The sequence below is a fragment of the Argopecten irradians genome, chromosome 5, assembly GCF_041381155.1.
Source record: "Argopecten irradians isolate NY chromosome 5, Ai_NY, whole genome shotgun sequence".
In the NCBI taxonomy this organism is placed as follows: domain Eukaryota; kingdom Metazoa; phylum Mollusca; class Bivalvia; order Pectinida; family Pectinidae; genus Argopecten; species Argopecten irradians.
The window spans coordinates 14,499,483-14,512,425 of record NC_091138.1 but is presented as its reverse complement, the minus strand read 5'-3'; the positions used below and the strand labels follow the sequence as shown (position 1 = coordinate 14,512,425).

Genomic DNA, 12,943 nt, shown 5'->3' with positions numbered 1-12,943 from the left:
ATTGATAACATAATAAAATACATAACGATGGCCTAAGATGAGGTTACAACACCAAAAATATGCACGATTTTCTGCGTATTTATTTGATAACAGTGAAGGGTCATTACGCTATTTTGCCGTCAGGCGCAGTGATAGTCAAGTACCGCGTGGTATTTAGAACGACGACGGGAAACATAAGACGACCCGCGTTATGAAAATTTACATTTTACCTGGTATTTATTTTAATCAAATTGTTCAGAATATGGGGAAACGTGTAGTATTAACGGTAAGTTAATAACTTTTGCGACTCTACAAAATTATCGATCTCGTTTACACTCCCATTTTAAAAATTACTAACGTTGAGCTGTTTCGGAAAGGTAGTGGGCCTTTAATGGGGCTATTATCAATTTGATAACTTGGTTTACTATAAAACTGTATCATTAATTAATGGAACTCTTATTCACAAGTAATTAATCGATGTATTTGGTATCTGTATGTATTTCTCTAGTTTTTTTTTTTTTTTAATAAGTGTGCATAAGTTACCTATAAGTGAGAAGGATTCGTCACTGTCTCTTTATACTACTAAACACCACGCGAGACGCCTATGGACAAGGATTAAAAACCCTTTTTCTCGATAAATACTTGTCTTATCGAGTCAAACGATACGTCCTTGGCTACCCACTCTATATCTACTAAAAATTTGCTCATTTTTTTATCCTGATTTTAGTGTTCACAATATCAAAACGTTTCAAAGATCTAGATAGACGCATGCGTATAATTACTTCAGTTTATTTCCGGGAAATTGTTTACGTTTTCTACAACGCTGAAAAAGATGTTTTTGAATCAAATCCTGCTTTTCAAAGTGCTCTTTGGAGTATCAGATGCGGAAAAAAGTTAGATTTGTAAGTGTAAAAAACACACGTTGCTTTTGTTGAGTAAAATATTGTCGTTTTCTCGCTCGAAATCGATTGCTCTTTAAACTATTAAAGTCTTTTCCCAGTCATATGATTTTGTCTGCAGTCAACATGTAAACAGTAACGTTAATGACTCATTATAGAAAGGCAGGTTTTCCTTTCCTGTCAAATATATTGACTTGTGTAGTTACTTCATTTTATCAGACTTATTAAATGTATGCAATCTGACCATCAAATCAGTTAAAGACATGCACATACTGCATGGTGCAAGGTCAATGTGATTCTTATTTACTTAACTTTAATTTACCATAACCCACTTCTCTACTGTAGATAATCAAATCCAACAATTTTCATCCGTTTTGATATGATTAGTCAAAACCGCATAAGAACGTATAACACCAGTGACTACTTTAGCTATATTGCAACTATAAATCTAAAATTTGCCAAAGTACATACAGAGACAAGTACAATTACTGTACTTGATTCAAAAGACCAAAATAAACTCATGCTATTACTGCTGCATCTGTCATCAAACAAAATGATTTTCTTGAAAACAATTGGTAAGAATGTAATCAAATTTGGCTGCTGCATTTTGCATCATTGTGATACATAAAGAATACATGTACATGGTTAGTATCTTACAATACAAGGTTGATTTTGATGCAAGACTTAGGAAAGGCGAGATGACGAAGCTCTGACGAGTCATCTAGGCTTCCGTGTCGAGCACCAAAATAAAACTTGTATTGAAAGATACTAATTATAACCATGTATTCTGTATCCTGCAACCATTGTGACATTCAAATCAAAAGCAAATTACCAGTTATTTTCTTGGTTTCGCTCGAAGGGAGATACTTCGTTGATGCAAATGAAACGATTCATTCACTAAAAAGAATGAGAGTGTACTCCTTTTTACTATCATGGGAATTATAGAATGATATTTTGATTTCATTTATTTTGTTTTATTTGTAGATAGACCTACCGGATACAATGGACTGTTGTTCATAGTATATGTGACTTGAGGTAACCAATGACAAAATAAAATTTTGCCAGAAAGTACTGTGATCGTAAAGCAGCCATGTTGGTCAGGTGCTGATGTTTCTGGAAGGGGCATGTGTCAGCCAATGTCCTTCAGTGTCCAGAGGGAGGTCCAGCTGCGATTTCTGTGTCCAGCAGATATTGATGAGGTCAAGAAGCTATGCAGAGAATGGTTTCCAATAGAGTGTGTATTTGATTTCTTTACAGATCATAAAATGTTTGAACTCATTGAAAACGTTGAGAAATTGATCTTTATATATTGTAAATTTATTCTTAAAGTGAACGGTTGGGCAAGGATGGCTAAAGTCGGTAAAATTGTGTGAATGTATCCAGTATAATTTCTTGTGAAATAGAAAAATAAAATCTCTCGCCAAAATCTGTCTGCGTACAAAGAAATTAATTTAAAGTATGGAAATTCTAAAACGTCCTCCCAGCTGACTATGTCCGTGGTTACATTTACACGCAGCCTCGCTTTCAATGCTTTCAACTTTTCTTTATTTCAATGGTCAGAACTGGGAAACGTAAGCAGAACTTGGCCGTCGTATTAATAAGTGAGAACTTTTGGAAGGCCAATGAACGCATTTAGACTGGTTTTCTTTGCCCGACTATTCACTTTAACACTTTTTGCAAGGAAATCAATTCTATCCTTTTACTAGCTAATAATGCAGTTGTGATGATCTTCTCATTGCTAATTATTAATATTAATTGCATTCACAAGAGCTATGAATATGCAAGGAATAACGTAGTGTAATTGATTAATGTTGCTGCAAGACTTCTTTAAGAACTTATTTTAAAACTTATGGATACAATGTATGTATAAAAAATACACTTGAGTATGCCTTTCAATATTGATACCCCAAGGAATAAAACTATCATTTCCATCTTATTTTTTTTGGCATACAACAGAGTACCGGGTACTAGTTGTCTTCCCATCCAGTTGGGTATCAATCATGAAGTTATTATTTCGTGAGCGAAAGTCATTGTCATTTTCCCTGAAAAATATGACATTGCGCTTGAAAACACATGTTATGATAAATCCCCCTCGGACAGATAATTCTGTAATATACAAAGTTGGAATTATTGACCCAATAAGCGCCCAGGGCGTTTGAAAAAAATGAAAAGGTGCTAATAAGACGAAATTATTTCAAATCTAAACAGTTTTGTGTAGTTTTGGTCTTTGTTCTGGTGAACAATCGAAATCAAGGCCTCAAAAAGGGGGAGGGGCACTCATAGGGACATGGGCGCTTATTGGGTCGAATACGGTACATGTGTAATAACTTCATGATAACCTGATGTTTGATGTCCTTATTACAGATATCCTGATACATGGTACCAGGAGATAACCTCTAACCCCAAGTTCTACTCACTGGCCGCGACCTACCACTCCAGGATTGTGGGCATGATTGTGTCAGAGGTCAAGCTGCTCTCCTCTATTAACAAAGAGGTAAGTCTGTGTATCTAAGGATAATCTTGTCAATTTGAGTTGGTATTACTCTAAAAACCAGGCCAAAACATCAGAAATATATCTATATTCAAGAGCACATAACAAACATACTTGCTTTATTTGAAGTTTCACTTGACTTAATATCAAAGTTTGACTGTATTTGTTTAAGGCTATAATTTAGATAATTATAGCATTGGACATTTGGTCACACTGAAGTCTAACATTAGAGCACTTCGTCTTCATGATTTCCAACCCAGTGTATGGTTTGATCTTATTCTAAGATTGTTTGGTGTATCCAAACATGGATTTTTCTAAACTGGCTTTGGAACTAGAGAACAACAAGTTTCTTTTGACAGTCTAAGGACATATATAACTGTATCCAATACTGGTTTTACATAACAAATGCTTGAATTTACAGGATGCTGACATTTTAGCCAATCATCACCCTCCAACTTCTCAGGTCGCCTACATACTGAGTCTTGGGGTTGTTGTGGACTTCAGGAAACATGGCATTGGTATGGAATGAATAGTACTAGAATAAGGTTACAAAAACATAATTGATACATGAACAAGCACATTTCTAATATTCACTGTCAAGTTTTAATTGTTGTAAGTACAATGGAGAAAAGTAACTACATGTTATATGTTGCCATTATTGTAAGTATAAAGTTAATGTAACTACAGATTTTGACTTTTTTGCTGTTTTTTTTTTACCATTTTGAATTGAAAACTGAATTTGTAAATTTATACACATTTCATAATTCTATACATTTTGTAGAAAAAGGATGTACAATGTATATAACAAATAGTGTAAATTCACTTCAATGGAACTGAGACTTCTTTTGTCTACCATGAATACATACAGTGTGTCACATATTTGTTTTATTTCCTTTCCAGCTTCTTTGCTTTTGGACAGCCTTATTTCCTACCTGACATCAAAAGACCGATGTAATTGTAAGGCTGTGTACCTTCATGTGCTTGCTACAAATCTAATAGCTATCCGTTTCTATGAGAAGCGACGATTCCAAGCTCACAGCTTCCTGCCTTATTACTACTCGATTCAGGGTAAACCCAGGGATGGATACCTGTATGTATTATATGTCAATGGAGGAAAGCCACCCTGGTCTTTCATATATCCTTTTATTGTTTACTTGTACATATTGTCAGCTGAAACATGCATTAAACAGAGGGTCAAGGTGGTAGAATATTCTGCCATTCTACCACCTATAGCCCTCCTCTTCTACCTAAGTTTTTACAAGATCCAAACCTACATTGGATAGTTACCTGGTATTGATGGTAGTTTGGTGTTTTTTCTCTGGGTAACTTAGCTTTCTCTTCCTAACCCTAGTGTGTATTTAAATGACTGTTTTAAGGTTTAAGGAAATAATAGGTTTAGGAGAGGAGAGTAAAACCACTGACTGGTCAGTGTCTGGCAAATGACTATGTTTTTGCATGCTCCACATGGGTTTCCAACTCCCATCCTATTTATATATATATAATGATAGGGGGAAAAGGGGGGAGGGGTGTCAAAGATGTCTTTTATACTCCTGTCCTGAATAGGGAGGAATAGAGTTAAGGATGTATGTCCCATCCTATCCAGCTTTGATTCAATGTGATGCATGCCATTGTATGTCTTTTAATACATATATTTTTATTTTCAAATCTTTATAAAGTTATGACCTGTTGTATAGAATCTCATCTGCTTTCCTTAACATATTTTACTGATTACCTGGTCAACTGTGGAGTGATGATGTCCAAGCTGCAGCCATGCGCCTTGCCGAGACAGATCGTGCGATCCGTGCGGGGATGGCTGTGTCGTTTATTAGCTGGAGCCACCACCAATTACTCTAGTTAGTTGTCATTCCAAGTGTTATATGTGTCACTTATATTGGGATGTTCAAGTCCTACCTTTGTATTTACATGCATAATTTGTTTTGGTATTTATTTGACAGCCAAAATTGTTCCCCTACTGTATGGTCACACAGACATGGCTCGAGTCTGTTTTGTATGAAAATGTTTTTGGGTGAATTACACTTATTTTTAATCTGCTGACTAGTCCTATGATAGTATTTAATGATGCTTCTCTGAAATTGTGTAACTGAAAATCAGCTGCCATATAGCCAGATTTTCCACAGTTCAAATTTTTTGTGATTTGAACTTTAAAAAAAAATTAAAAACTTGTCTATGAAGTATTACAGTACATATGTACTAGGGTAGTATTTTAAAATGTGGTAAAGAAAGGTTATGATGATATTATTTTATCATTATGGTAGAAGATATTTATGAAGATTGCTCCATCAATAGTCAACTGAAGACAAACCTTTATTACATATCAGATAAAAATTGGTTTAACGAACAGATTGGCACCAATTACATGTATTATATATACTACATTTTAATATCTCCGACGTCTGAATTTTCCATTGATGTCACACCTTTAGTTTATTGGTTATTATCAGCAGTGTGTGGTTCTATGAGTTAAACAAGACTATAAAGAAAGACCCGTAGTATACCCTTGCCTCTGTTATTGACTTTATATGTGAACGAAAAGCAGTGATATCTGATAGAAGAAGCTCTGCTGTTGTTATTATAATATACAGTACATTTTGGACAATTGGAGATTGTTCCCATATCTTTTACTAGTACATCATACATTTTTGATAGATACAAGTAATATAAATGTACTTATCGGTAGATTATACATAGGGCGTTTCCATAGCTATTATTTGATTAAGGATGTATTCTTCTGAGGTTTCAGTCCCGTTGAAGTCTCATTTCGACAAAGATCAAAGAAGTTATGAGATTTTTAAATACAATTTATCAATATCTGTAGCAAGTTTGCCAGTTGCAAATTTTGTCAAAAAATTACAGTTCTAACTTAAGCAGATTTTTTTATACGGGGATTTTAAGAAAAGGCCCATTTGGCGGCCGTTTTGAAATTGTGTTGATTAATGTTAAAATGGGGTTTTGTTTCTGTGATGAAGCCGTAAAGTATTAGGGGGAAGGGTATAGACGTCTTTGTAGTTTTTGGTAAACTTGCCACCAGTATGAGCCAACTCATTTTTCATACTCACACCTGAGATAATGATTTAGACCAATACTGTAGCAGATTTGGCTAACTTGACCAGTAGTTGTCATTGGCAACTTCAAATAACATTACAGGTAAAGTGGCTAATTTAGACATCAGGTGTTTAGTTGAATGTAGAAAAGGTATGGAATATACAAAACTCTATTGGTGGGATAAAGAATGGTGTCTGTAGGGAATCATATCAGTCAACCATGACTAGTAGTGATGTTGGCATTGGTATCAGTCAGGATGTAATACATGTATTGTCAGGTCAAATGGCTGTGAATGGTTTTCAGTAATTCATGTAGTACGATTTGTGCCTACTAATTAGTTGTACCGTTACTAGTGTAATGGTGTCAGGTCAACCATAACTGTTAGGGGTAAAGGTTATAGTGTCAGATCAAACATGACTTATGTTGTCAAGTCAATAGCGAAAGTTGAAGGGTAAAGGTTATAATGGTGTTACGTCAACTGTGAATGTTATTGATGTAAATTGTGGCGTTCGGTCAATCATGTATGTTATTGATGTAAGTAATATTGTCAGGTCATCGGTTAGTATTGATGGTAAAGGTACTCAGTAATGGTGACTGGAGAACCATATTGGTCTCTCAAATTATCGCAATGGTTTATATGGTTTAAATGGTGCTTCTTATGGTGAGGATAGCAATCTGTCAAATCTTCAAATTACCTGTGGTATTTTATAGATATTCTCTTTATAGTTACTTATTGATAAGAAAGTATTATTTTGCAGAAGCCACATATTTATTGCAAGAGCTATAGATGGTCTTTTGAAAATCCTCATTGTAAAGATGACCGGGTATTTCTTAACTAGTGAAATCCCTATCAATAAGATGTGTTCCCTAATTTAAAAAGTTGTCATCTTTTCTAAGGTATCGATGTGTTCCTTAATAAAGAGAAAAACCTGTCAAAGGGACGTGTTTTCCAATTAAGTAAAAATAACTGTCAAGGATTTTCCTCAATTAAATAATACAAGATGTCTGAAGGAAGTGTTCCCCAAATGTTATAAAGTAATTATCACATGGATATAATTTCCAATTCCATGAACTCCTGTTATTGGGATGTGTTCAAAAGTTCTATAAATCTCTTGCAGACAAATTGCTTTAAATTTCCTAGAAATCCCTGTTTCCAGCATGTTCCTTGATTCAATGAAATCCCTGTCAGACTCGGATATGTTCCCTTTAGTGAAATCCTGGTGACAGGGAGGTGTTCCATAAGATTTTTTTTCCAAATATTGTGTTGAGCATTAATATTTTGTTTGTTTTCTAATAACTTGAAGATATTTCAATTCCCTAATTCCATTCCCTCTATTCATATAGAACTTCCATTTAGTATACATAATCCACTATCATAGACTCTAGATGTATTTTATCATATGTTCCAATTACTATATTAAATATGAGATATATTAGAAGTGAGTGAGTGTCTGAATATTTGTGGTGTTGGTGAAATGAAGCTCAAAATGACTGTTTATTTATTGACCAGGGTTTCTACCACTATTAGTTATATAATCCCAATGTTGAATTTGCATTTTTTTGGTACTTGTTTAGTTCACACTCAAAAACAAATTGATATGTAAGAGGATGGTTGATATTTTTGTAGTTCAGATATTACATGTACATGTATGAAACTTTATTAACTATAGAAACGAAAATATGATCCGTTAATTAGACCTTCTACAAATTGTAGCCGGACTTTGTCAGATAGGAACAATATAGACACAATAAAGTCATTGATGTATGTGGCAGGAGAGTGAGAGAAACCATCTATGTTGGCAGGGAAATTATTCAACGTGTCTCAAATTCAGAGAATTAATCTCTTGTATGTAAATATTACTAGCTTTATAGTATAGCTGTGTTAGCTTTGTCTCAAAATTTTATGCTTTTGTTGCCATAAAGTTTCCAGGTGGAGATATATATTGTTTAATTCTGTATTTGCACATTACATAATTATCTGCCCTTGCCCTGGGTACATGATTGTGAAGTCGTATGTTTGTCAGGGTAAAGTCATTCTTTTCTTAGAAAATGACACAAATTTTGCTCACAAAATAATGATGTCCCAATGGACATCTACACAAGGGAGATAGCTCTGCAAAATGCAAAGACGGAAAAGCTACTCAATGTTGACCCAATGTTGAGATTTGTTCCTGGTTTGTAGGCACCACATACATGTATTATCTTGTATAAATTCTGTATTACATGTAGTAGAGAGTTGTCTGCTCTTCTAGTTGGTGATTGTTTAGTCATGCATCATGTGTTTGAAAGTGTAATATTTTGCACATGAACTAGTGATGTAACAATCAATGCCTGAACAGTAGATGATTCTACAACATACACAAATTGAATAACATGCATAAACAGATATGCATCTGTTGTCATACAGCATAGATTTTTATTTATGCTTCAAGCATATCATATATTATAGTTCACAAGAGATACAGCTTTTCTAGCCACCATGTAGGTATATGTGGAAACCACACTGATAAGTCCCATTTTATTTTTGCCAAATCATCAATTTCTATATAAAGTGCTAAAAAGATTCCCATGTGTGTAGTTATAAATACAGCACTGTATATAGACATTGTTAAAGGTAAAATATCTAAGGATGTAGATAATGCAAAATTATATGCAGTTATAGCAGTTGCTTTGGAATGTTGTGAATTGTGCATGATATCGTTGAGTAAGAGCAAAAAGCATTTATCCACTGTGGGTGTTTGTGCAAGTTCATCATCGTGTGAAAAGCTTGTAAACAAAACCTGTACATTTACCATGTAAGCTTATATCCCTCAGTTCATCATTGTGTGAAAAGCTTGTAAAGAAAACCTGTACATTTACCATGTATATCCCTCAGTCCATGGACATTTAAGTGGTCATTAGTCAGAGGACATTCACAAGTTTTGTGGAGTCAATAGTTAGAATACCATCCCATTATTTGTTGACTTTGTAAAGACTGTCAGAAACATGTAGAGTTGTTTCCCTTGAAATTGTCTCCCATTTGGAAATTGATTCAGTGGGACTTGTGTATTACGTGATACCCGATAATATGTATGTGTGGTGGACTAGTATTTTATAAATTCCTTGCTGAAATAACGTCAGCATGGGATATCAGCTTTTAGCGTCAATTCATCAATGATAGAAATATTAGTCCCACACTAACGTTATTAACGTTAGGTATCACATGCTACATGAATTAGTTCCATTTGTTACAATGTATACTATGTTTGATTCTCACTAAACATTGGTCATGATTTTAACAATATTGCCCTACAATTGTCTTTTATAACTCTCAGTTTATAAATACTCAGATTTTGAACAACTACCAGATCAAAATGTCCAAGTGGAAATACCAACTTATGTTCACCATCATTTGTAAGGCTGCCTAATTTCATTCCCCAGTTTTAATTGTGATAACACACTTTGTTTTGTAACTCCTTTCAATGAAACAGTATTATCTACAGCATGAATTAGCTTTTATACCTATATCCATCATCTCAGAATCCAAATACATTTGCAGGATAGCTGTGCATGAAGATTCCATTAAGAATTTCTTATTTTTGTATATAATCATAATGCATGTATCATTGCTATCATAAGATCCACCACCTGATCAAATATAGTTACAAATGTTGATATTAAACTGGTGCCCTATATTTGTGTTAGGGAGACAGGGGATGGATTGGTTGTGATTTTGTACCTCTTCACTTTAGCATCTGAACTTGTCAATCATTCTATTTCAGAGAAAAGGTCACGTTTGGGCTTAAGCTGTTTTAGAGTAACAACAGATTTTCTTTAAACTTGGTTACAACATTACCAAGGTATAAATACTGAAAGGGCTTGGCCAAGTTTAATTGCCATATTTAGTAGACGCTGTTTGACCAAATTACTCAAAAATCTGCAGCGTCTGTGCAATAACTACAACAAATGCAAAAGATTTACTTAGAAATTTAACAAAATTGGGGTTACTCTGCAGTCAAGTTTAATTACGGTACCACTATCATTCAAAGTAAATTGATTCATTGATTTATGGTTAATATTTTCTCTCATTTTTTGCAATAAGATAAAAAAAATATTTACCAATTTTCTTCAAACTTTGTAACAAGTTCAATTGTCTTGAGGACTTAGTGGGCTTTATTTCATAAAGTATTGGATAGTGGGCTTTATTTCATAAAGTATTGGATATTTAGTAATAAAGTATTGTTTTCTTTGTAACCCGAACTCAAAAGTATACTTCAATTTTTTTCTAAGCCATTGAATCAAGCACAACAGCTTGCTCCATGTATTATCCTGTTACATTAGAACTGATAATGAAATTCTCTTCTCACATATTTGTGCTATGTAAGATTGTATTTATCACGTAATTAAGCTATTAAAATAAGCTTCAGTTTTTAAAAGTGTTGAAAATGAAGGGGTAAAAACATATTAGAATGATATTGTAAACAGAATAGGTACATGTGATATTAATCAGATAATATAAAGGGTGATTTCTTTGTTTACTCCTTATAAATATTGTAACTCTGCAAAGTAAAGGTTTACTGTGTCTTTATTTATGGTATGGCGACCGTTTCACTACAGGTGTTTGACATTTGTTATTTATATAAACATACAGTTTGAATTTAAAGTTCTTAGATTTGATAAAAGGCCCACTACCTTTCAGGAGCAAAATTTAAAAGTTTCTTTAAAAAACCCTTAATAACATAATGAAATACATATTGATGGCCAAAGATGAGGTAACAGCACCAAACATATGCAAGATTTCCTTCGTAATAATGGAAACCTGTGGAGATTCATTTTACTGTTTTGCCGTCTGGCACAGTGATAGTCAACTACCGTGCAGTATTAGGAAGACGGCGGGAAACAGGCGACCTGCGTAATGAAAATTAACATTTTAATAAAAAAATTTCAGAAGATGATGATGAGTGTAATATTTAAAGTAAGGTAAAAACTTTTGCGACTCTACAAAATTATCCCTCTCCCTTTACATTTCCATTTTAAAATTGAAAGTCGTTTCAGAAAGGTATTGGGCTTTTAAGACTTTCATTCAAACATTTTGTGCGAGTTTAAATGAAATAAGCTTACTGTTATACAAAGAATGCTGCCTGCATGTTTGATTCCATTGTAAAAATATAGTTATTCAAAAAAGAAATTCCGAGTGTTAATTCCAATGCTGGAAGAATTTATTTATAGTCATTCACGAGTGAAGTCGTTCCATAATATTACTCACATTTTACTATAAAGACGTTTTTGTTTGTCTGTTGTTTATTAAGTGTGCTATGCAAATGTTATAGCTACAAGTAGTGCAATCAAATTTTATATTTATTTGGTTTGTAATTGAAATGTTAAAATAAATCTTTGCATGAAAATGAAATATCTATAATAAAATTATTATAAAGTTTTTTATGATATTGTGTTATTTTGTTGTCTGAAAAGTATATTTTAGCAAAAAAAAAATAATATGAAAATGTTAAAGAGTAAAGATATACTTATCCATTCTTGAAATTAGTGTTGGGAATCAGTTGAAATTTCATGGTCGATCATCAGATTTATTTAACCAATCAATGATCGATTAAAATCGATTTTTTTTCCTGATGTATAAACAACTCTCATATAAAATTTTCCTTCTAAGGCTTAGATTGCGAGGCCTCTCTGTGCTGTCATGTTTTCACATCGCTTCTTTTCTTCACAAATCATGCTCATCTGAACGTTTACATTACTTTGTAGTGCTTATGCACTCTTCAATTTGTCCAGACGCTTAAAATTTGAAATGATATGAGTGACAACCACACACAAGGGAATGATGTTAACAAGTTGGCTATTATTTTTTGGCATGTTTTAGTGATCAGCTAACTTTATACGTTGGTTTATCATGGTGTCGGAAAATTCAGACAAACTTGATCACAGATTTCTTACTCGATTAATTGATCAAATACCTCAAACCAACGATACTCGACGAACTTGATTAATAGGAACACCACTACTTGTAATTAATACAAAAGAAGCCTATAAGTTAGTACTGTACTTTCTGACATATTGGTAACAACCTTCAGTTGTCAAACTCTTAAGATGGATGACTGTCCGCCATCTTGTCGGATCATTCCAAATACCTTGGTATGCAATGTGTAGAATTAAGGTTCAAGGGGAGCCTACATTTAAAATTTGAGACAGATATGCTGAAATTTGCTTTCGTAACAGATAAACATAGGAATTACGTACTAGTATTTACTGTTAACCAAGTTGAAATTTCTTTCACATTCAATCTACATTCTCAAATTTTGAAAATATTTATCTCAACGAAAGCATATAAGTCTTTGTTGTTAGATATTTACATTTATTTTCAAATTTGGGAAGTTAATCTTCACAAAACTGTCTTTGAAAGTACTGTAGAAATCACGAAAAGTAGACGCTGCGAAAGAAGGTTTACAGTATTGGAGATACATATATATAATGGTAAGCATTGCCATGGCATCAGTATCAGAGAGACAACAACATA

The 12,943-nt window shown here is 33.5% G+C and overlaps 1 protein-coding gene across 1 annotated transcript; it reads left to right on the top strand.

Annotated features, from left to right (window-relative positions):
* Positions 1–741: 741 nt before the first annotated feature.
* On the top strand, positions 742–6,291 carry LOC138322955 (N-alpha-acetyltransferase 60-like). Its single transcript, XM_069267220.1, has 6 exons — positions 742–881; positions 1,863–2,112; positions 3,243–3,372; positions 3,791–3,887; positions 4,270–4,504; positions 5,095–6,291. The coding sequence occupies exons 2-6, from the start codon at positions 2,003–2,005 to the stop codon at positions 5,225–5,227; spliced, it is 705 nt and encodes a 234-aa protein (XP_069123321.1). The 5' UTR covers positions 742–881; positions 1,863–2,002; the 3' UTR covers positions 5,228–6,291.
* The last annotated feature ends 6,652 nt before the right edge of the window (positions 6,292–12,943 follow it).